A 25,934-nucleotide genomic window follows, 5' to 3' on the forward strand; every position below is an offset into this window, starting at 1 on the left:
CCTGGACCTGCCAGACTGTCTTCCACAGGAGCTGCCTCATCTTAGAGTCCCACTGGTAGTGTATGAGGATTCCAACTTGACAACCTCATCAAACCTATTCACTTTTCTGTAACCTATAAGGCCCACCCAAACGAAGCTCCTAGGTCTAAAGCCGTGGCAGGAAGCAGGAACCACGGGCCAAGTCCTGTGCGCAGGCGCATGGGTGGGCGGGCTTGGTGCGAGAGGCGGGACCACGCAGCCATGGGGGCGGAGTTGAACTATGCTCCTGCCTGTCCGCCCCGGAAGCGGAAGTTAGGACCTGTTTCCGGGCGGCTGATTCGAGGATTTGTTTTGTCACAAGCGGGGCGTCTAAAGATCTGTAGCTGGGCAGGCCATGCCTTCTGAGGGTCGCTGCTGGGAAACTCTGCAGGCTCTGCGCAGTTGCGACAAAGGTCGCCTCTGCTACGACCGCGACTGGCTGCTGCGGGGTGAGGTAAGCAGTGGCCCCTAAGCGGGCGGCGATCCCACCCGCCCTTCGTCCGGGGCCTCTGCCCTTCCTTAGCCTTTGGCAAGCCCACCTCCGAGGAGCCCCTGCGTTCTTTGTCACAACACGCGTCCGCTTCTTGATTCCTGTGTGTGCGTCGCCGTGTCCTACAGTTTGCTCTCTATTTCTCTCCACTATTCTAGCTTCTCAGGAGCTCCCCTTCAGAAATGCTCTTCTCTGAAGGCTTCATTGCTCCCCGCTGCCGAAGTTAGGCGCCTCCGCTCTGGTTGTCAAAGCAGCCCTGGCCTCTCAGGGTCAGTTTATTACTGCGCGTCTCTTGTGTTGGGAGATCGGATTGAGCGGTGAGCGGTTGTTGGTGGTGGTTGTTCAGTCGCTCACTCGTGCCTGACTCTTGGCGACTGCAGCACGCCAGGCTTCCCTGTCCTTCACTATCTCCCGGAGCTTGCTCAGACTCATGTCCATTGAGTCAGTGATGCCATCCAACCGTCTCTTCCTCTGTGGCGCGCGCCCTTCAGCTCTTACCCTGACCAAATTTTTAGATGGCATCGGGCACACCTGGAAACAGTGGGGGCGTGGTCGCTGCATCTAAGATGTGCTGAACTGTGTAATAGACCGCGCAGGTGGGGAATGTCGCGATATTTAAGGCATAGCCTTTTCCCGCGTTGCTCGTAATCTAGCTACAGGTATGAAGTCTCTTCAAACGGAAATATATAGCACTTCTAAAGCATTTCTCTGTCTTTGACAGTTTTAAAGAGTATATATACCTTACATTCTATAGGATGAATTCCATCATGAGTCTGTTCGATGAATTCCATCAGTCTGTTCGATGTCGACTCGGGTTATGCATTCTTGGCACGAATAACGCAGAAATGATGAGGTGTTCTCAGTAACTTAAATCCGTAGCACATAATTGCTTCAGCCCATCCCAGCACTGGTGATGCTAACACTTATCAGTTGATCACAATGGCATCTGCTAGATATTTCCACTTAAAATTCATCATTTTTCCTAATACTAATGTACGTAATTAGTATTTTGTCAAACCTCCACTCTTAGCGTTTATTGGTGACTTCTCCCTTAATCAACCTTTTCTGTGATGTGCCCAAATGGTGTTAAGAGCCAATTTTATATCTATTTTTGAATTGCCAGTTTATATCTCTTAGGCTCATTTTGCTCATTTTCTTGTTGGGGTTTTGCCAGTATTTTGTAAGTTCTTTATGTATTAGGGATAATAATATTACTTTATCTGAGTCATACATTGCGTATTTTTTTTCTAGTTTGTCAGTTAAAATTTATTCCTGTTTTATGGTGTTTTTTGTGTGTGTGGTTTTATTTTTACATTTGAAGCATTGCTTCTGGAATTTATTTTGGTGTAAAGAATGAGGAGGAAGTTGTTGACTCAAATTCAACATCCATTCATGACAAAAATCCATTCTTATCAAAGTGTGTATAGAAGGAACCTATCTTAACATAATAAAAGCTACTTATGACATACCCACATGCCAGCACAATACTCCATAGTTGTAAAAAGCTGAAAAACTTCCTACTAAAATCTGGAATGAGACAGCGATGCCTGTTCTCACCACTTCTGTCCAATATAGTATTGTAAGTCTTAGCCACAGCAGTCAGACAAGAAAAAATAAAAAGGTATCCAAATTGGAAGGGAAGAGGTAAAATTGTCATTATATACAGCTGCCATGATACTGTATGTAAAAAACCCTAAAGACTCCACACAAGAACTGTTTGAACTGATAAATAAATTTAGCAAGGGAGCAAGATGCAAGATTAACACTCAGAAATCTGTTGCATTTCTTTACACTAACAATGAAATATCAGAAACGTAAAGTAAACAAAAAAACACCTTTTGAAATGGGATCCAAAAATAAAGGTACGAGGGATGTAAGATACAATTTGATGCCTGTAGCTAACACAGCTATACCATATGTAAGAAAGTTAAGAGAGTACATGTTGAGAGTCCTTTTTTCTTTCTTTTGATTTTACCTATATGAGAAGATGGGCTTTCCAGATGGCACTAGTGGTAAAGAACCCGCCTGCCAGTGCAGATGTAAGAGATGGGGGTTCAATCTCTGGGTCGGGAAGATCTCCTGGAGGAGGACACAGCAACCCACTCCAGTATTCTTGAGAATCCCATGGACAGAGGAGCCTGCCAGGCTACAGTCCATAGAGTCACAAAGAGTTGCACACAACTGAACCAACTTGGCATGTGTGCACACATGGGATAAGATGCATGTTAGCTGAACCTATTTAATCATTTTATAATCTATGTAAATCAAACCATCATGTTTACACCTTACACTTTTATAGTGACGTATGTCTGTTTTTCAATAAAACTGGAAAAAATTGAATCTTACATAGAATTCACAGCACTTTTAAATGACTAATATTCACTGAGTGTTTATGCCATCTGTTCAGTTCAGTCGCTCAGTCGTGTCCGACTCTTTGCGACCCCATGAATCGCAGCACGCCAGGCCTCCCTGTCCATCACCAACTCCTGGAGTTCATTCAGACTCATGTCGTGTGTATGCCATAGTTTACTTCAAAATTCCTCATATGTTCTTCTCCATTCCAACGTTTTAGGTTGCTTTCAGGTCTACTTTAATGACCATCTTTGTGAATTGTTCCTTTTTCTGCAGTTAGGATTGTTTAGTCTGATACTCTAAAAAGGTAGTAGTCAAGATCATTATCAAGAAACTACTGTACTTTCTTTTCATCTCTGATTGTTAATACAGTTACTTTGGGTCTTGGTATGTATGTATATCGGAGAAGGCAATGGCACCTCACTCCAGTACTCTTGCCTGGAAAATCCATGGATGGAGGAGCCTGGTAGGCTGCAATCCATGGGGTCGCTAAGAGTCGGACACAACTGAGCGACTTCACTTTCACTTTTGACTTTCATGCATTGGAGAAGGAAATGACAACCCACTCCAGTATTCTTGCCTGGAGAATCCCAGGGACAGAGGAGCCTAATGGGCTGCTGTCTATGGGATCGCACAGAGTCGAACACGACTGAAGTGACTTAGCAGCAGCGGCAGCATGTATGTATATATTTATGCTTATTAGGACTTCTTAGGTTTTCAGTAAAGCATATAGTGGATTATAAGGACAAAATTATTTTTTGGTTTCTTAGATCAGTTAACATGCAAGTTGGACTTAACTTTTATCTTGTCTCCTAGGATGTTTTACAAGAATGTATGTCTCTTCCCAAGCTGTCTTCATACTCTGGATGGGTAGTAGATCATGTCCTGCCCCACATACAAAAGAACGCACCTCCCTCTGAGACGTCAGCATCCTCTGTGTCTACTTCAGCCCTCGACCAACCTTCATCTGTTCCCAGATCTCCTCTCAGAAACCCTGCCTACTCACCAGTCTCCTCAGCAACATCAAATGGAACCAAGGTAAGGTTTTTACTCAGCTTAGGACAGACAATGGTGGCTGCAAAGTTGAAGTGTCTAACTTATAATATCATTGTCATACTACAAGGACTTTACTCTGAGAAAGTAATGATTGCTTATTCTTCATGTAGCTATTTGTAGGAACAGTGTTTACCACATCTTTTTATGAAGACCAGAGAGAGAAATTCCTCTCTTAATACCAAGAATAGTGGTTAATTTCTTGAGCAGTTGGATTGTTTTTTCTCATAAGCATTACATTTAACTCTTAAGGTCTCCCTTTTTGTTGTTGCCTGCTGGAAGACTGAGAATGAATTTTATACTTGCTCTTAGACTTACATACCTTATCACTGGTTCTAAATGAATTTGTAACTTTTTGGTTCGATTTTGTTCCTGCCTTTGTTTCTCTTATTGTTGTTATTGTTGTCCAGTCACTGAGTTGTGTCCGACTCGGCAGTCCCATGAACTGTAGCACACCAGGCTTCCCTGTCCTTCACTATCTCCTGGAGTTTGGTCAAACTCACGTCCATTGAGTTGATGCTGCCATCTAACCATCTCATCCTCTGTCACCTCCATTGAGGGCAAGAGGAGAAGGGGGCGACAGAGGATGAGATAGTTCTCCCACTTAAAAACAAATTGTTATTGATGCTCTGCTGTGCTTTGCTCTTCTCTTTCTTCCTGTTTCCAGAGTTAGTTTGTATAAGTACAGATATGTAAGAACATATGTATTTTCTTTTTGGTGATTATATTTTTTTAAATTAATCTGTTGACCACACTGTGTGGCATGTGGGATCTTAGTTTTCTGACCACGGATCAAACACTTGCCCCCTACATTGGGAGCACAGAGTCTTAACCACTGGGTGGTCAGAGAGGTTCCATGTGTACTTCTTTTTCTTCATTTCTGTTTTTTTTCTTTCTCTTTAAACAAAGTTGCTAGAATATACTATTGTGGATCTTGTTTGTTTTCATTGGTTTCTGTGTTTCCACTTGACAATATATCTTAGAGATGATTCGTTTCTGTCTCTATCTCTATATATCTGCCTCATTCTGTTTAATATGTTTTCTGACTATTAGTTTGTGCTTGTTATTATATTTTATGTTCTTTATAAGCTGCATTAAATCCTTTCTGGATCAAAGTAAGATATAGGAAGTAGTATTTGGCCTAAGAATGTAAAGAAGAAAAGCCTTCTAAACTAAAATAATGCATTATAGCATTATTTTGCTTTTTCTAGGTTTTTGTGTCAGCAGAATAAGACTAGGCAACTCTTTAGAAAGGTAGAGATTACTTTTTTCATGTTTGGGTTCCAAAAGACAAAGTCCTTTTTGTTCATACTCACTGAAAATTTTTGGTTACTGAAAACATTACATCAAAAGGAAGAAGTTAAATCTCCCTATGATCTCATCATTTCAGTCAACAGTTACTCCTTTCCAGTCTCATAAGCCTGCATCCTTATACCTTTGCATAATTAAATTGTATGTGTACTTCCGTGTTCTAATTTTCCTTTCTGACTTTACTTTGTTTGCTAACTATTTGAATTATTTGTTCATGTTATTTCCACCTTTGTAAATATCTACTTACAGGATATGTAATATCCTGTAATTTATTGAACTGTTCCTTTATTATTTAGCATTTATGTTTTTCCATTTCATTGCTTTTAAAGATACTCCTCTGAAAAACTTTCTGCAGAGAGAGCTTTCTCTTTTTAATCTTAAAGTATATCTTCTAGCTGTCTTAAAGTAAATGCCCAAATAATAGGCATCAAAGATAAAAGGGTGCAAACATATTTTTTTAATTAGCAAAATATTCATGACATAAAATTTACCATTTAACCATTTTTAATGTCACAATTCAGTGGCATTAAGCACATTCATAGTGTTGTATAACCATCACCACTATCCATCTCCAGAACTTTTTCATCATCCCAAACTAAGAATACTCATTAATCAGTAACTCCTGATTTCCTCCCATCCCCAGTCTCTAAAAACCATCATGAATTTGACAATTCTACATACTTGATAAAAGTGGAATCATGTATGTCATTTTGTGACTGGTTTATTTCCCTTAGCATACTGTCTTCAGGGGTTCATCCATGTTGTAGCATGTGCTAGAATTTCCTTCCTTTTAAGGCTGAATAGTATTACACTGTATTCATCTGTCTCTGAACATTTGGATTGCTTCCACTTTTTGGCTGTTGGTGATTAGTACTGCTATGAACATGCATGTACATCTATTAGTTTGAGTAGCTGTTTTCAGTTCTCTGGGGTATGTACCCAGAAGTGGAATTGATGGATCATGTGGTAATTCTGTGTTTAAATTTTTGAGGACCCATCGTATTGTTTTCCACAGCAAGTGTACCATTTTATATTCCTACTAGCAGTGCACAAGGGTTTCGATTTTGCCATACCTTTGCTAATATTTGTTATTTACTGTTGGTTTTTTTTCCTCCCCCACAGTGGCCATCCTAGTGGGTAAGAAGTATATCTCCTATGGTGTTGATTTGCATTTCCTTAATGATTAGTGATGTGGTGCATATTTTCATGTTCTTATTAGCCATTTGTATAACTTCTTTGGGGAAATGTCTTTGTGAGAGTTATTTGCAATAAGTAACAATTTATAGTACAGTAAATAATAATCCTAAAAAGTAATATAGGACAGAGATGGTTATTCATATTATGAAAGACTGCATGATTCCATGCATAAGAAGTTTACTTTTAAGTTTATATTTTGCACCTCATCTTAGGTGCAAAAATGAACTTCAACCTAAACCTCATAACTTACATTAAAATTAACTCAAAATGTAAAACTATGAGACTTTAGGAGAAAAAAACATTATCAGAAGGCAGTGGCACCCCACTCCAGTACTCTTGCCGGAAAATCCCATGGATGGAGGAGCCTGGTAGGCTGCAGTCCTTGGTGTCGCTAAGAGTCAGGCACGACTGAGCGACTTCACTTTCACTTTTCACTTTCATGCATTGGAGAAGGAAATGGCAACCCACTCCAGTATTCTTGCCTGGAGAATCCCAGGGACGGGGGAGCCTTGTGGGCTGCCGTCTATGGGGTCGCACAGAGTCAGACACGACTGAAGTGACTTAGCAGCAGCAGGGTCAGTTGAAGGGTTTTTAGATTTGACACTAAAAACTAAATCCATAAAAGGAAAAATTAATACATTGGACCTCATCAAATAAAAAACCTGAGGACTTTCCTGATGGTCCAGTGACTAAAACTCACAGTACAGAGGGGCTGGGTTTGATCCCTGGTCAGGGAACTAGATCCTGCATGCTGCAAGACTCTGAGCAGCCAAATAAATAAGTAAATGTTTTTTAAGAAATTCTCAGTAGAAAAATAATAAACTCGTGACTGGAAGAAAATAGTTGCAAATCAGATGTCTGACAAAGGTTTATATATCTAGAATATATTTTTAAAACTCTCAAAGGTTAAACAGAAACTTTCTAACCTTCAATTAGAAAATGACCAAAAGATATGAACAGACATTTTCACCTGAGACGATACACAGATGACAAAATAAGTGCACAAAAATACGTTCAATCACTAGGCATTAATGGAATGCAAATTAAAACTGGGATGAAGGCTTCTAGTGCGGGGGCGCAGGTTTGATCCCTGGTTGGGGAATTAAGATCCTATGTGGAGCAGCCAAAAGAAAAAAGATTATGTGCCATGTGGTTCCATTTATTTAAGGTTGTTGAAATACAGTCATTATAGAGTTGGAGAACGGGTAGGAGATGTAAAGGTGTGGCACCAGGGATCTCTGTGGTGAACAGTTCTGACCTTTATAATCGTTGTTATACGTGAGATAAAATGGCATAAAACTACACACACCCAAGTGAATTCCTGTCAGAACTGGTGAAATCTGAACAAGTTATGTGACTTGTACCATCAGTTTACTGTTTTTGATATTTTACTGTATTTGTGAAAGATGTTACTATTTGAGGAAACTGGGTAAATATAGAGTGCATGAGCCTCCTTGTACATTTTTTGCAATTTCCAATGAGTTGTAATTATTTCAAGATTAAAAAAAAGTTTCTGTGAGCAGCTTCTCAGAGGCAGCAGTTTCCAGTTCTGATCCTGCCAGTATTGTGGCATACCCTCAGACAGGCATCTGAGGGAAAGATGCCTCTCTCCCTACAGTTTTTTCCCTTTTCCCTCAGTTTCTTCATCTGTAAATCTGGTACTGGACTAAATTGTTGAGGGCCTCTCCAGGTATAAAATTCCATAATTCTTAAGGTTTAAGTAAAGTTTTGAATGGCTTTAAATAACAAATTGTATCATTAGGAATTTCTGGTATGTAAGTAACAGAAAACCTAGTTTAAACTAGCTTAAACAAAACAAAGGGGTCAGGGGAGAAATTTAATAGTTCATATAACCAGGAAGTCTAGGAATGTGGAATCAGTTTGATCTGGAGGATCTATTTTCTGCTTGTCTCTCCTTGATATTATTTCTGACTTGATCCAGTGACTCAAACACGGGGCTTTGCTTCTCTTCTCTCAGTTCTGTGTAACTTCTTGATTTCATCTTTCAGATAGACTGTGTGGCAAGATGTCTGTTGATAGCCCTAGACAGATACCTGCTTAGGTTAGCGTCCCCAGAAGAAGAGAAATCCCTCCAAAATACCTCCATTGGAAAAGTTCAGAAATTGTAAAGCAGTCATCAATCAATTAAAAATAAATAAATAGATATATAAAAAAGAAAAGTTCAGAGGTAGACTCTGGCTTAAGTCATAAGCCTCGTTCCTGAAGTAGACACTGGGTACAGAGGAATAGAGTACTTTGATTGCTGGGCTGATCTCATGGCTACTGACCCCTGAGGCTAGGGGGCATGGATGAACTAGGAATGTGGGCTGGGGTTTCTCCGTCCAACCCACCCCAGCAAAAATGGACACTTATTAGAAAAGAAAAAAAGGGGAATACATTAGGCATATCAAAATAAAGAAGCAAGCAAAAAAAATAACACAAAAAAACTGTCCAAAGCAAAAACACCCACTTAATTTGCTAAGGAGAACAATTAGAATAAGGTCAATATCATGAAAAGCACCTAAATTGTTTTGTTGTTATTGGTTGCTGATTGTAAGCGGGGATGTGGCTTTTTTGTTCAGACAGAATAATACCAACTTGACCATCTTAAAAGCTTAATTTTTCTGTCTTCTGTCTATATAGGACAAATATGAGTCTCCACATACAGAGCCTGTGGTACTTCAGTCCCCCCGGGGGATGAAAGTGGAAGGCTGCATCCGCATGTATGAGCTGGTGCACAGAATGAAAGGAGCAGTAAGTAACCCGTGAAGTAAGGCAGGCTTGACATTGACCCTAGGGAGCCATATTCAAATGCAGTTCCTCAGGGACTAAGAATGTCCACCACATGCTGATCACCCTACCCACCTACTAGTGGCTTCATCTCAGTTAGGGAGATGGTTACAGTGTAACAGTCACGAGTAAGCTCTCTCAAGTCAAAGCTGGTTTCAGGTCCTAGCTTTTCTAATTTACCTGTGACCCTAGGAAGATTACTGAGACTTTCTTGGCTTCCATTTACTTTTCCAAAATTTGAAGATGATCTGCATTGTCAGATAAGATTATACTGAGAAGATGGACTTTAACAGCTTCTTGAAAAAAAGGATAACACTATTTTAATGTTTATTTAACTTTATTTTTTTTAATTTCTATTTTGTACTAGGGTATAGCTGATTAAAAATGGTGTGATACTTTCAGGTGACTACTTTTTTTATTAGAAAAACAATGCATGCTTTTGTAAAAATTTTTACAGATAGGTGAGTTTATAAAGTGAAATTCTAGCATCTACCCTCATCCGTTTATTCATGGAATCACCAAATATTTATTGAGCACTTTTGTTCTCAGTTCAGTTCAGTTTGGTTGCTCAGTCGTGTCCGACTCTTTGTGACCCCATGGATCGCAGCACCCCAGGCCTCCCTGTCCATCACCAACTCCCGGAGTTCACCCAAACTCATGTGCATCGAGTCGGTGATGCCATCCAGCCATCTCATCCTCTGTCGTCCCCTTCTCCTCCTTCCCTCAATCCCTCCCAGCATCAGAGTCTTTTCCAGTGAGTCAGCTCTTCGCATCAGGTGGCCAAAGTATTGGAGTTTCAGCTTCAGCATCAGTCCTTCCAATGAACACCCAGGACTGATCTCCTTTAGAATGTATGTCTAGATAAAACAATGAACAAAGGAGACACAGTCCATATCCTCATAGAGTTTATTTGCTGGAGGGAGAGGCAGAAGTAAGCAAGAGAAATGAGTGAACTATAGTTAGAAGACTATTATAGTCTGAGTAAGAGAGAGCAACACTCACTAAGCCGTCACTTTGACACTGGATGAAAAAGGGTGATGAGTGCTTAGATTCAAGGATGTAGCCGTGGAGACGGTGGGGGATGGTTAGAGGGAGACAGAGAGTGTGTGTGTTCAGGTTTTCTCAGCTCTGCTCTGTCAGTCATTACTTGTCCATGGTCTTTCTGTCTTCCAGACCTAAGTAGAGAGTTTTTCACTGCTGATAATCCCCCTCGTGTTGCAAAATAAGTTTCAGAATAGAGTACCTTGATATCTTTTAAAAGTATGTTTTGATATATCTCCATGCCTATATATATATAGTATGTTATTCTCTTTAAAGACTATAGCGTATTCTCTAGGATGACCTACTATACTTATTTCCCTGTTGATTTAAATTGTTTCAAATTCGTTATCAACAGGGCTGTAATGAACATTTTTATGCATATATCATTGCACACATAGGCAAGTATTTCCTCAGGACAAGTTTGTAAAATGGAACAAGTGTCAGAGGATAGGTACACTTTAAATTTTGATAGTTAAAATGTCTAAATGCCCTTAAAAGTCAAATGTGAGTACTCTTGTGAATAATAAATGAAATACCTGGTACCTTTAGGTATATAAGAAAGGGATGTTCCTAAGTGAAGATGGAGGAAAAGAATCTAGGCAGAGATAATAACTTATGGAAAGAAGTGAGATAGGAATAGCATAGTTACAGAATTAGAATAAGAATTTCTGTAGATGACCCTGAAGCCCTCATCAGAATACACAGGATGGAAATTCTCTGGCAGTCCGGTTGTTAGGACACCCTGCCTTCACTGCCGAGAACCCAGGTTTGATCCCCGGTGGGAGAGCTAAGATCCCACAAGCCACAGGGCGTGGCCAAAAAAAAAAAAAAAGAATGCACAGGTTGGAAAGTTAAAAGTGCAGGGCTATTTGATAATATATTGGTAAAATCCCATCCATTCTTGCTTATGCTGGAGTGACAGGAACAGTATGGAGCAAATTGGGAAAGCTTTCCACAACAGTTGAATTTAAAGATTGACCCAAAGGGGACAGGTGATTCAAGCAAAGATTTTGAGAAATAGGAAGATGATTCCATGCCCCGGAATATCTTTGATGGGGTTAAGGCCTGATGGGAGGGCGTCTCACAGGGGTAGATGAGCAGGGTATAATGGAGCTCCAGAGAGCAGGTGCTGACCCTTTGCAGGAGGGCTTGAGGCAGTGGCAGGAGGAGCAGGAGAAGAAGGTCCGGGCCCTTTCTGAGATGGCATCTGAACAGCTGAAGCGGTTTGATGAACGAAAGGAACTGAAGCATCATAAAGAATTCCAGGACTTACGGGAAGTAATGGAGAAGAGGTGAGTCTCCCTGAATTACAAGGGGAATGTCAGCATGGTCAACCAGAGCTCTTTCCCAACATAAAACCCAGAGGGAAGAATCTGAGTCCTTACATGCCAAAATAAAATAGCCAGAGAAGCTTATAACCTAGAAAAAGGATCAACCTTGCAAAGATGACCAATGCAAATCAAAGAGAGGCAGAACAATTTTAGGAAGCATCCCTGACTCTTCCTCCCTCCATATTTCCTTCAGCTCCAGAGAAGCCCTGGGGCAGCAAGAGAAGCTGAAAGCCGAGCATCGTCACAGAGCGAAGGTCAGCGCCCGGGAGAATCCGTGTGGGTGTTCACTGTCTGGCAGTCACAGAGGACCCGCCTCTGTCTTGCCACTCTGTGGCTGACTTGGGGCCCATCTGTGAGAACAGGCAGTCCGCGTGGGACTGGAGGAATGTAGAAGGAGAAGTCCCAGGAGCCCCTTAACTTGACAGCCCTTTCTGTAGATCCTCAACCTGAAGCTGCGGGAAGCGGAGCAGCAGCGCCTGAAGCAAGAGGAGCAGGAGCGGCTCCGGAAGGAAGAAGGCCAGGCCCGCCTGCGTGGCCTCTACGCCCTGCAGGAGGAGGTGCTGCACCTCAGCCAGCAGCTGGACGCCTCGGACCAGCACAGGGACCTGCTCCAGGTCGACCTGTCTGCCTTCCGGACCCGAGGCAACCAGCTGTGCAGTCTTGTCTCAGGGATCATCCGGGCCACTTCTGAGGTGAGGGGGCTTCAAGAACATTCTCTCTCCTGTCTTTGAAATGAAGAACTTTAAAAGCAAAATGGTTTTGTGATTTAAAAATATCACCTGCTTATTATCACTTATCATCCTCTTACCTGGAGACAACCACGGTTAGCATTTATTTCTTCTCTGACAGAGAGAGAGAGAGAGTGTGTGTGTGAGAGAGAGATTCCCCACCCTAATTTGGCTTCTGTAGATAGAGAGTTTCTTACCTTAGGTTAAAAAATATTTGTTTTGTCTAATTGAAGAACACTTTAGTTCATTAATATATACTGGACACCTGCCATGTTTATGATAAAAGTTAAAACCTTACCGAAATGGGTATTGCTTTTTCCAGTTAACATGACATTTTGAAAGCATAATTACTATAATTGTGACAAATACTTTGGTGTTTTTAAGGCAGTGTTAAAAACTGCAGCTATTGACACGTAATAGGTATTCAGTAAATATAAGTAACCTATCCCTTCTCTAGTGGATCTTCCCCACCCAGGAATTGAACCAGGGTCTCCTGCATTGCAGGCAGATTCTTTACCAACTGAACTATCAGGGAAGCCCAAATATTTGAACAGATGAAATCGCATAACTTCCGACGTAACCATACCAAATTTATTGAAAACACTTATTGTTGAACTGTTAACATCTCTAAGTTGTACCAGTTCATACTTTTATGAATTGTATGCTCTTTGTCCTTAGTTCATATCTCTATGAGAGTTTGTGTTTTAAAGAAATCAACTTGTATGAATTCTAAATTTAAGAACTTTCAGCGCTGGGAATTCCCTAGTGGTCCAGTGGTTGGGACTCTGCTTTCACTGCGAAGGGCCCAGGTTCAGTCCCTCGTTGGGGAGCTAAGATCCCACAGGGTGCATGGCGTGGCTAAAAAAAAGAAAGAGCTTTAAGCATTCATCACATTTAAGGCAGAAGTTTATTGTTACCTTTCATATCTCTCTTTGGGGTTTTTGTTTGTCCTCCTTTTTGAAAAATATCAGACCTACATAGAAGTGGAGAGAACAGCATAATGTACATTGGGCACCCATTCCCCAGCTTCCACAAGAATCCATACATGACATACATGACATATGACATACATGACAGCTTCCATACATGACAGTCTCCTTTTGTCTATGGTGCCACCTGCACCCCTTCCCTCAGATGGTTTTACAGTAAATCTCAGGCATACTGCTTCATCTGGAAAGTTCTTTAGTGTGTATCTCTGAAAGCTAAAACTCTATATTAACATAACCAAAACGCTAATATCATACCTAAAAAACTAATAATTTCTTCAGTATGATCAAATGTCTAGTCAGTGTTCAAATCTCTCCAGTTATCTCAATAATTTTTTTTATAACTGATTGGAAAATCAGCATCCATACTCGGTGCAACTTTTTGGTGTGCTGTGTCTGTTACTTAAGTAAGTCTTTTAATCTCAAGACTCCCCCTCCCTTCTCTCTCTCTTTTTTCTTTTGCCATTGTTGAAGAATCTGATTGTTGTGAATAGAATTTTCTGCATTCTGAAGATTTCAGTGCAATTGCTAACCCTAACCCTTTGGTGTATTTTTATATGTTCTTTTATTCCCTGTATTTCTGTGAATTTGTAACTTTCTCTAGGGCAGAGCTAACAAATCTTCGGTGATGATGGAAACGTTCATATCTGTGCCATGCAGTAACTACACATGGCCATTGAGCACTTGAAATGTGACTGGTGTGACTGAAGAACTGTATTTTAATTTTTAGAAAGTTTTCAATTTAAATGTAAAGAGCCGTGTGTGGCTGTGTGTGCTACCCTCCCGGACAGCACAGTCTAGAGGCTTGATCGGATCACATTTGATTTTTTCCTCACAGCAGTACTTCATAGTTGGGGGTGTGTATTTGTTAATGAATCACAGCAGGAGGCATAGACTACTGACGGTCTTTCTACCTGTGATGTTAAGGTCAACTGGTGGTTTCAGATACTGTCAGTGTTATTTTCCAGTTTAAAGATTTCAATGAGTCTCTAGCTAATGATTTAGTAGCCATTGCTGATCCTTACTCATACTTGTTATTTCATTAGAGGTGCTAAATTTTAAGTTTTTCTATCATTTTTCCGTATTTTTTAGCTGGAATTCTACTACAAAGAAAATTTCCCCATATACTATCTTAAGTACAGTCTATACAGAGAAGGAAGGATAAATATTTGAGTCTTTGCTTTGATCAGTCTTCAGAATATAGAGTTGCTTTCCTAGCATTTTCCCACAGTGACTTGAGGTTTTGGTTTGTTTTTTTTTTACTATCATTAAGAACACGTGAACTTTATATACTTGATGTATAATGTCATCTGTCGTAGTTTGTCGTTCAGATTGTGTATGGGAACACCTTCACGTTGGCTTCTCCATCCCTTGGACATGGCCCCAGTAGTAGCTGTTGCAGCAGAAAGCAAGCAAGCTGTTTTCTACCTCATCTTGAACATTTTCTTCTCCAGATCTAAAATTGCGTGTTTCTTCACGAAGCCGTATCACTTATTAGTGGGAAAAGGTATTAGAAAACACAGGCTGGTTCCCAGTGTTGGTGAGAGCATTGAAAGCTCTCCCCTTCGGTACTGTGGATGTGATGGGAAATCAGTATTACCTTTAAGAGGACAGGAAAGCAGTAGGTATCAACATGTTGACTGTGGGTACTCCCTTGACACAATTCCAGTTTAGAAATACATGGATTTGTGTGATGCATGATTCAGCACCTCAGGTGCTCAGGAAATAACCACTGAGCTCTGCTTCTGTCACCGTGACAGAACGGCTTTCCCACAGTAGAGGACCAAGCTGCGGCTGAGGGAGCGCTACAGGAAATGCGCGACCTCCTCTCGAACTTGCATCAGGAGATCCGCAGGGCCTGTGAGGAGAAGAGGAGGCGGGATGAAGAGGAGGCCCGGATAAAGCAGCAAGAGTCACAGATGCAGCAGAGGCCAGAGGCCCACAAAGAGTTGCCCGTTCCCAACCAGGGCCCTGGGGCGAAGCCGAACGAAGGTGGGTCTTGGCGTGGAAATGGTCCTTTAACGTGTTGTGTAATTCAGAATGTGAAAAGAAGTGAGAACATGTTTTGAATACTGTATTAAGCTACAGGATAATTTATCAGAACTTTCACATAATGTAAGATTCGGTACTTTTAATGATTTCCATTCAGTTTTGATTGATGTGGAGCCTGGCTTCAGATTCCAACACTTGCCATGAGGACTTGAAATTCTCTATAATCCTAGTAGATATTATTATTTCACATTGCTGCTACTGAGTATTTTAAATAAGTGTGTACAGAATATATGTTTAAACATGAGGGAATTGATACAGCATAATGGTTGAGAATGCTGCTTTTGGAGTCAGATCTGTGGGAATCTAGTTTTTCTACTTCCTGGCATTGTATCTTTGCTGAATTACCTAACCTTTCCATGGCTATTTCTTTATCTATAAAATGAAGATGATAGAATGTACCTTGTAGGATTATTATGACAGTGAAAGCAGTTAATACATATATAATTAGAACAGTACCTGACTCATATTAAATGTTCAACAAATCCTACTTAAGTTGATTAGAACAGTACCTGGCTCATATTAAGTGTTCAGTCAATTCTCCTTTTATGGAAGTGTCTTTCATTCCTCAGACCTCCAGATGAAGGTGCAAGACAGTACAATGCAGTGGTATCAGCAGCTGCAGGAGGCCTCCAGTCGGTGTGTGCTGGCCTTCGAGGGCCTGAGCAACAGCAAAGATAGTCAGGTAGGCGGGAAGGAGTTGGGCATTCTCTGGGCCTGATGGTGCCCCCCCACAGCCTCATGTCCCCAGGAAATGTAGCTCGCCTGTCACATCACATCCCCAATCCTAATGGCACGTACTCAGCTCTTCAAAACACTGTTGGCCTTCTTGCTACTTTCCTCTGGCAGGCCAAAAAGATCAAGATGGACCTCCAGAAGGCTGCCACCATTCCAGTGAGCCAGATCTCTACCATTGCAGGTTGGTCAGAGAGCTAAGAACATGGCCCTTCACCTCATTGTACCAGTGTTTATTGAGATTCCAAATCCACTTGTCTGTAAGGTTCCTATAAATAGATTATGTCTGAGCAAATGTTGACTGTTGGATCAGGTGTATAAGCTATGTGCCTTGGCTGGTTTACTCTCTGCGTGTAGAAGGTAATCATTATGTGTTTGTTGACTCTTTTTTCTTTTTAAATAAGTTGTGTACTAGTAGTAAATATTTAGGAAGACTCTTAGCTACAATTGGAAGTTACTGTGGAAAGCACCCCTTAGGGAGCCTAGGATGTGACTTGCATTCTTTGCTTTTGTCCTACAACATTAGCTTTTCCAGACTCGAAACCTGCTTGTTAATACATGAGAATATTCAGAATGCCTACTCAGTCTCTCCAGAGACTGAGATTTAGAGAAGAAGAACCACACAGGGGAAAGACCCCTCTTCTTTAGAAACAGAGGTTCATTTTAACAGAGCTCAGATGTGGAAGCCTCCACAGTATAGACTGCGCTGCCAAGTAGCTGGGGAGCTTGTGCAGCTGGGAAGCTGCTCTGACTTAACCTCCATTCAGGTTCCCTGGATTAACTTGTTACCTAAGAAGTGTGGCAGAGAAGGCAATGGCACCCCACTCCAGTACTCTTGCCTGGAAAACCCCTGGATGGAGGAGCCTGGTAGGCTGCAGTCCACGGGGTCACTAAGAGTCGGACACGACTGAACGACTTCACTTTCACTTTTCAATTTTCATGCACTGGAGAAGGAAATGGCAACCCACTCCAGTGTTCTTGCCTGGAGAATCCCAGGGGCAGGAGAGCCTGGTGGGCTGCCATCTATGGGGTCACACAGAGTCAGACATGACTGAAGTGACGTAGCATAGCATAGCATAGCATAAGAAGCGTGGAAAGTTGCACTTCTTGCCTTTGAGAGGCTCTGTGACTGAACTTACATATCACTTTGCTGCCTGAAATTCCTTCTGAAACAAAACAAGGTCTAAATAAGTAAATATGTATCACTTTCTAGAATTGAAAGTGCCATTTCCTTTAGTAGCCATGGCATTGAGGGCAAGGTTGACCAGACAGTTGTCCCACACCTTCCTGGTCTGCTCAAGTTCGTCCTCCGTCTTTCCCCTTCAGTTGACCACAGGCACCCCTGCCTCCTCCTTCGTCTGGAAAACTGAGACATCAGGTGTAAGGTCTTCAGGTTCCCCCCTCAACCCCCCAACCCCCCCACTGCAGTAATACTCAGCTGTATTTACCTGCTTTGAAACCATCCTGTTTCAAAGAATGCAGTACCCTTCCGGCCCACACTTCCCCTTCCGCTCGGCCCTGAACGAGCCTCGGCAGCCTTGTTATCATCCCCTCCTATCTCTCTCAAGAGAGAGCTCTTCTGTTTTCTACAAAATGGCTTTCTTTACAAGCTCCTTTCCCTTTAAACATGCTTGTCACTCACATTCTAAAACCTGTTTCTTTTGATTTTGTGTTTTCTCAGTCTTTTCTAATCTTCATGTTACACTTTGGCCCTGTTGACTATTCCCTTCTCTATCACTTCTAGTCCTCTAGTTTCTGATGCAACATTAATTTCCAGCTTCTCCTCCTCCCTCTCTCTCTTGTGGGCTCCTCAGTCTCCTGCCCCCACCTGGCTGGTAGGTGTGTCCTGGGCATGTGCTTTCACCCTGCAGTTTTCATTCTAAGACCCCCCTGGCTTCAAACTTCACCTCTGCAACATGACACCCAGCTCAGTCTCTGGGTCATTCCTTTCCTCTGAGCTTCGGGTTACCTTGCTCCAGCTACCCGCAGGGCATCTCTGCCTAGGTATCTCTCAGCCTCCGCACGTTTAGCATGTTCCGAGCTGGCCTCTCATCATCCTCCTCTCACCCAGCTTTTTTCTGGTTTGCTCTAAGTAACCAGTAGTAGCACCTTATCTACTCAGTCACCTTAACTGAACCCGGGAGTCATCCCCATGACTGCTTCCTCTGGTTCACTGTCTGTATCTGATTAGGCTCTGGTTTTGCTGTTCTTCGGAGAAGGCAGTGGCACCCCACTCCAGTACTCTTGCCTGGAAAATCCCATGGACAGAGGAGCCTGGTGCACTGCAGTCCATGGGGTCGCTAAGAGTCGGACACGACTGAGCGACTTCACTTTCACTTTCAATTTCATGCATTGGAGAAGGAAATGGCAACCCACTCCAGTGTTCTTGCCTGGAGAATCCCAGGGACGGGGGAGCCTGGTGGGCTGCCGTCTCTGGGGTCGCACAGAGTTGGACACGACTGAAGAGACTTAGCAGCAGCAGCAGTTGCTGTTCTTGATTTTCCTACCTACTTCACAACTGTGTCCCTTTGTTTCCATCAGTATCGTAAGCTCTGTGAGAGCTTACAGCCCAGTCAGACACAGACATTCTGCAGAGTTAGTGCTCAGTAAATGTGGAGCGACTGAGAAAGAGGTGACCTAATTCCTGCCTCTTTAGAGGTGCATGTCCATGAGCAGTCCAATGTGGAACAGAACTTAAAGACAGATACGGTGCCATTGTGGCATACGGAATGTGGGAGGCCATGTCAGGCACTGGGCTGGGATCTGATTTTCCTAATTCGAGGGGCACAGGGAGAGAGACTGAATGGGAACATGGCCAGTGGGGCCCTCTGAAACCATCAGTAAAGAAATAGTAGGATTATAGGTTGGCAGGAACGTGAGCTGAGTAAATTTGATGGAAACATACATATTTTAATATCTCAGGTTAGAGTCTCTGCTTCTGTTTTCAGGGGATTGTTGGCCTTGAAATTTCTATGACATCTCATTATTTAACTCTTGGTTTCTTCCTTTTTCTCTTAATTCCTAAGAAAGGTGCCACCCCTCTTCCCTGTTTTTTCAATGAAACTGAATCAGTGGTCTAGGGAGGATATTTCTGAGATTTTTAAACATTTCTTAAAATGATTATGAACTTGGTGCAGGGTATTAGGAACTTGGCAGGTAAATTGGAGATGCTGTATTCATTCAAACATTAATTTTAAATAATAGAAACTAATTCATATCTGCTTAAGCCAAAAAAAAGGAAAGGAAGGAGAAATAGGTAGAGTGAGGAGTTTGTCCTAAAGATAAATCAGTTTGCTACGGCAGGAGTGGGGCTGGATCTCAGGAGCCAGAAATGTTAGGACCCTTTTCTCTCTTCTCTTAGGCTTCCCTCTGCCCACTTCATTCTCCTTTTGTAGATGGCTGTTCTTTGGTCCACATGGCAGCACCACTGCTTACGTATGTGTGTGTCACAGGACTGGCCACTTCAGGGAATTGACTCAGTCAACTGGCTGATTAGCTCAGCTTAACTCATCTTGATCTAAATAGCCAGTGTAGAAGGTGGGGCACACAGGATCTATAATATGAATGTAATAATAGCTTCTACAGAGGAAGGTAGGTCCAAGAGAAGGAGGGGAAGCCACTGTGAATTGGAGATTCTTTAGAAGGTTTTCCCTGGAGTTACAAGTGACTCCTTTAGGCACATCAGCCACACCTGTCGCATCTAGAACAATTCAACACCTATTTCTATACTATTCATCTCTGATGTGTCAGTTTCAGAATTAGTTCATTCTACCAATGACAAATTCCTTCAAAATAATACCACACCCTATGTACTTTCACATCCTCCACAACATGTATTTGATTGTCATATGTTTGTGCATCTGTATTTTGGCTTTAGGCTCTGAACTTCTGTAGGGCTGGGTTTATACAGAGGCTTTGTTATTGCAGTGATGAAAAAAATAGATTGACTGCAGTTGTATCGTATCACTGACTCTATCTCTGTCATACCCAGGCTCGAAGCTGAAGGAGATCTTTGACAAGATCCACAGCTTACTTTCTGGAAAACCTGTTCAATCTGGCGGGCGCTCCGTGTCTGTCACACTTAACCCACAGGGCCTGGACTTTGTCCAGTACAAACTGGCAGAGAAATTTGTGGTGAGAAACCCTGTTGCCAAAGGTATGGGAAGAAGAGGCTGGTGCCTAACCTTTAAGCCTTTCTTGAATATTAACTTAAAATCTCCCCTCTCTGTGCTCCCAGAAACAAGGGGAGGAGGAAGTGGCCTCCCATCACGAAGCAGCATTCCCCATCGCGGTCGTGGCGTCCGGGATCTGGGAGCTCCACCCCAGAGTAGGGGCCCTCATCCTGGCTCACCTGCACAAGAAGTGTCCTTACTCTGTTCCTTTCTATCCAGCATTCAAAGAGGGAATGGCTTTGGAAGACTATCAGAGGTGAAGTGTTCTCCTTACTGTCCCCAGGTGATGAATGGAAGAGAGAGAGACTTGAGATTCATTTCCCCTCCCCAGAGCATCTCTTATGTACCTTGAACATTTTGTCAGAGAATACAGTGTCTTCATGCAAACTGGGTGGCTTTTAGAATTTGTGGATTTGAGTATCAATAATCAATATAGTACAGAGGAAAGAATTCTGGATTTAGAATCCAGGGATCTTAGAATTTTACCCTTGTTTTGACTATTAACAGATTTTCAAAACGGGAATTTTTTCATCTCCTTAAAGATTGTTTTTCATTGTTTGTAAATGGGGGTAATAATATTCATTACCTTCTAGGAATTTACCTCTCAAGGTTTATATGTTGCAGATTTGACAATGGATGTGAGTGTTTTGTAAGCAAAATTGCATCTACCAATGTAGTCGTGTGTAATAATGTATTAGTAACAATTCTAGATGTAATGGTATGTTGTTACTTTTAGCCATAAATAGTAATGGATTGGTCACCCTCACTTTGACTCTATCACATTGAATTTTTTCTTACCACATAGGATGCTTGGCTACCAAGTGAAGGATTCCAAAGTAGAGCAGCAGGACAACTTTCTCAAGCGCATGTCTGGGATGATCCGCCTCTATGCCGCCATCATCCAGCTCCGGTGGCCATATGGAAACCGACAAGAGGTAGCAGAGAAGGGTTACTATGGATAATGAGCGGTCGGACCAGGGTCTATGTTAGTATATCTTACCTGAAGGAAATACCGACCTTTCAGAGGAACAGTCCCATCATGTGACAAGTTAAAGAATAGTGCTGCTTCGTAGGTATTCTTTAGAGAAGTGGGTATTGATTATTAGGAAACTTTTGGATCATCAGAGTCATTTGTTCAGAGACTAATTGATGCCTTAGAGACCAGTTACATACCAAGGTTACATACCTTACTTCACAGAGGGACAGACGGAGGCTTAGCAAGGTGTAAGGATACACACTTGTCAATGTCAGAGCCACAGCAGAGGGCCAGGGCTTTGACCTGCCTGCCTAGTTCATTTTGCAAGGAATGGAGATTAGAGAGATGGAGAAGTTAATGGACTTGGAAACCCAAAGAGAAAGGAATATAAGCTGACTGAATCTAGGAACTTGTTACTGTGCACCTGCTATGTCCTAGGTGTCGTGCTAAAGGTACCAGGAATAATTAATAAAATGTCACTAAGATAACTGTTTATAAGGGTAACTGGGATTCCTGGAACTGAGGCTGACAGCTGTGTGTTGAAGGAATCCAGTGAAGAATGTGTGGGTCCCAGTGTGTTGCAATATTTAAAAACAGAATTTGTTTGGCTTCTGTTGTTTCTGCCCTGTGGCATGTGCTTACGTTAGGTGATCAGGAGGTTCATGTCCCCTTGGTAATGGCTGGGTGATAACGTTGGCAATGTAGAACTCTTAATAAAATGAGATTAAATCCTGACCAAGCCTCTCTGCTCCCAGACTCACCCTCATGGCTTAAATCATGGTTGGCGCTGGTTGGCACAGATCTTAAACATGGAGCCCCTGTCAGATGTGACGGCCACCCTCCTCTTTGACTTCTTAGAGGTATGTAGTACAATTATCACACGAGAGAACACCAGTGGGCCGCTGTATGACATGACGAATAAACAAATAGAGACTAATGGTGAACACCATTAGGGGCCAGTGTTACAAATTTTTCCCCAAGCCCCAAGAGAAAGCTAGCTTTGGATTTTTCTTCCCAGTGTACTTTCCTTTCTCTGTGTGGATGTCTTGTCATTATAAAGAACAGAAAACTGTACATCCCAGTATAGATGAAAAGGAATTTGCTTTGGGGATATAGAAGTGACTCACTCGGAGAATGGGGGGTAGGATGCATAGTTGAACCTGGTTCCACCAGGGCCTGGAACCAGGAACTGGGATGTTGCCAGGGACCAAGGGAGCCCCTCTCTGGGACTGCATGGTCTTCTCATGTTTGCTCCTCCTGCAGGTTGCCTCTGCTTGCTCTGCAGGCCACCCTTCTCTGCTTCTCGGCACACAGTGGAGAAGATGCTCCTGGGCTGTATCCCTCAGCCTCAGTGTGGTCACCCAGTGTAGTGGGACTAGTGTCCCATCAGTGGGATTGCTAATAGACAGGAGAGAGAATAAGATTAACCAGCTTGGGTCAGGTACCTGTCTCATCTAGAAGGCTGTGTACAGTCCTGTCTGCCCATAAGGGGCCCCCACTATAGGGTACCAATAAGGGTTTCTGTGAAAAAGAGACAGCTCTTAAAGAATAAATGCTTGGAGCACATGCCGTAACAAATCTGAGACCACTTGCGCCATAATGCCAACAGTTTCTACTCACCTGACAGCTCCTGCAGTCACAGTAAACGAACATTGATCCTGAGTCATTGAAAACACGTGGTATTCCTTCTACCTTGATTACCAAGGTTGGGAAGTAATGCTATTCCTTTAAAATCAATAGTAAATTAAGTTTGAGTCACAACCTCTCAAACACCTGGCTACCTGGCGGTCTGGTTAAATGTGGAGGTATTACCATACATGAGAATGCTTCAGAAGAAAGTTGGATTTTAATTCCCTTGCTTAGCTGGCTGAATGGCATTGCGGCTGAAATTCTTGATAGGAATGAGAGGCAAAGGGCTGATTATCCTTTATGACTGAGTGTGCGTTTACATTCCCTGCTCTGACGGTGCGCACCTTCCCCTCTAGGTGTGTGGGAATGCCCTCATGAAGCAGTACCAGGTCCAGTTCTGGAAGATGATACTTCTCATCAAAGAGGACTACTTCCCAAGGTATTAGACTTGTTGAGTAGACACCAGAGAATTTGGTAGGTAAAAACTCATGAAACCAGATGCCCGTGGCTGCTGTCACATGCTGTTTCTTTTTTAAAAAATTTATCTTATTTATTTGTTTTGGCTGCACTGAGTCTTTGTTGCTGTGCTCAGGCCCTCTCTAGTTGTTCTGATGGGGTCTCTCCTTTATTGTGGGGTGCGGGTTTATTGCGGAGATGGCTTCTGTTGTTGTGGGGCACGGGCCCTAAGAGCGTGAGCTTAGCTGCTCCACAGCATGTGGAATCTTTCCAGATCAGGGATCAAAGCCCTGTCCCCTGCATTGGCAGGCAGACTCTTATCCATTGTACCACCCGGGAAGTTCAGATACTGTTTCTGACTCAGTCAGAAGCACTTGTGTTGAGTGAGACATCTTCAGCTCCATCCTTCTCCTCTCTGTTATTTGAATAAACACTTTTGAACTCTACTAAGTCTCTCTTAAATATTATTGACTAAATTAAAAAAAAATTAGGAAGATCTTGGATTCCGATCCCATTTAAAACTCTCTTGTTTTCCAAACTCAATCTGGGATGGTGACAACATGCAGTCATGAAGGAAGCCAAGGAGTCAAACCCGCTCAGTAAATCAGTTGGTGAAACTGATTGATCAGCCAGTTGGCTTGACTCTTTTGGGGGATTCAACTTCAAAGCCCTTTCTCATCCCTCTCAACTCACTGAAGGGAGAAAGGCATTGACAACACCCATCTCACCTGATGATAGAGACCTTGAGAAGCAACAGTGCTCTCTTCTCCTTTACCCCTTTGTCTGAAATAAAGTGCTGAGACCATTTAGTAGAGTGACAGCATCCTAAGTCTAGAAGACATCTCTGGGAATCATTCATTCTGCCACTTCCTCCAGATCAGCAGGTCCCTAACCCTTCTCTAAAAGATATGTGTGAACCATAGGTACTGTCTTCTTTCTCTCCTTATAGGATTGAAGCCATCACAAGCTCAGGGCAGATGGGTTCCTTCATACGCCTCAAGCAGTTCTTGGAGGTAAGGTGCCCTTAGACCAGCATATCCCAAGCTGTTGTCAGCCTCCAGTGTCTGTGTCTGACAAGTCTTGGACCTCCCCTCCAGACTGATTGCAGTCTCTTACCCTTGATTTTTCTGAACCCTACTTTTTTTTGGCCGTGCGGCTTATAGGATCTTCATTCCCCGACCGGGGCTTGAACCCAGACCCTCGGCATTGACAGCACTGAGTTCTAACCTCTAGGCCACCAGGAAACCACCCCCCCTTGCTTTTTGTCCATCATTCCCTCTTCACCTTAAGGGCTGCCATTTCATTATTTTTCTGTGTGTCACTGTCCATACTGCCTGTGCAGAATAAAATACATGTAAAATATATTTAATGAATCTTAGCTCACTGATAACTTTTTTTTTGCATTTTGGCCAAGGTTCTTTTCTCAGTCTCAGGTCTAGGGAACTGGTCACTTTTCTTCATGAGAACAGACTGTACTTTGAGTTAGACTCCTTTCCTTTTTCCATGTGCCAAAAAAGTTGAAGAGGTAAATTCTGACAAATCATTGAGAACTCTGTGGTGCATCTACCAAGACAGCCTGCTGACGTCCAGTCTCCAGTAGCTCAGTTGGATAAGCAGCACTAGTGAACCGCGAGGCCAGTGTGTGGAGACGAGGGTGGGACGGACGCAAGGGCAGCCCGACCTTTGCCCTCCACTCTAGCTGATGCAGGAGAGGTCTTACCACAGCCTTTTCCTTTTAAACTAAGTTTTATTGGAGTGTAGTTAATTTACACTGTTGTGTTGGTTTCTGTTGCATAGCAGAGTGAATCAGTTACACATATATCCACTCTTTTTTAGATTCTTTTCCCATATAGGTCATTACACAGTATTGAGTAGAGTTCCGTGTGCTATACAGAAGGTTCTTATTGTCTATTTCATATATAGTAGTGTGTATATGTCAGTCCCAGCCTCCCAATTTATCCCTCTCCCCTTTCCCCCTTGGTAACCACAGTTTTCTACATCTATGACTCTAATTTCTGTTTTGTAATCAGTTCATTTGCACCATTTTTTTAGATTCCACATGTAAGTAATATATGATATTTATCTTTGTCTGACTTCCGTCAGTATGACAATCTCTAGATCCATTTATGTTGCTGTAAACGGCATGATTTTGTTCTTTTTTATGGCTAATATTCCACTATGTATTACATACCACATCCTTCTTTAACTGTCAGGTGTTGGAAGCAGTGTTATCAGAGAATCATTGGTTTTCTTTGTCTTTGCCTGACCAGAAGTGTCTGCAGCACAGGGAGGTTCCTGTCCCCAAGGGCTTCCTGACTGCCTCCTTCTGGCGTTCCTGATGTCACTCCAGCACCTGCCATTACCACTTTGTTGCTGAGGGGCAATAATAAAGCGACTGAAGACAGCTGTACCTGCGAGAAGTCATGTCAGTGTGTGTTTTGTGTGTTTGTACCTTGTGACAAAGAGAGGAGATTTCCATGGGCCACAAATCTAAGAGGTCCCTTAATAGATCTGGTGACTCCTTAAAGAAGTCCGCATGACAGAGTAAACAAAATTGGCCTTTCTCATTTTTATGGAAAATAAGAAAAAAAAATTATGAGAATAAAAGGTTAATACTTGA

At 42.4% G+C, this 25,934-nt stretch overlaps 1 protein-coding gene across 1 annotated transcript; it reads left to right on the forward strand.

Moving 5' to 3' along the window:
• The first annotated feature begins 314 nt into the window (after positions 1–314).
• On the forward strand, positions 315–25,934 carry GLE1 (GLE1 RNA export mediator). The gene is made up of 16 exons (NM_001034718.2): positions 315–472; positions 3,677–3,898; positions 9,065–9,175; positions 11,396–11,544; positions 11,777–11,837; positions 12,021–12,275; positions 15,058–15,289; positions 15,919–16,031; positions 16,196–16,265; positions 20,073–20,215; positions 20,319–20,509; positions 21,059–21,188; positions 21,985–22,089; positions 23,215–23,297; positions 24,264–24,327; positions 25,585–25,934. Exons 1-16 carry the CDS (start codon positions 374–376, stop codon positions 25,651–25,653), a joined length of 2,097 nt encoding a protein of 698 aa, NP_001029890.1. The 5' UTR covers positions 315–373; the 3' UTR covers positions 25,654–25,934.

The sequence above is a fragment of the Bos taurus genome, chromosome 11, assembly GCF_002263795.3.
Source record: "Bos taurus isolate L1 Dominette 01449 registration number 42190680 breed Hereford chromosome 11, ARS-UCD2.0, whole genome shotgun sequence".
In the NCBI taxonomy this organism is placed as follows: domain Eukaryota; kingdom Metazoa; phylum Chordata; class Mammalia; order Artiodactyla; family Bovidae; genus Bos; species Bos taurus.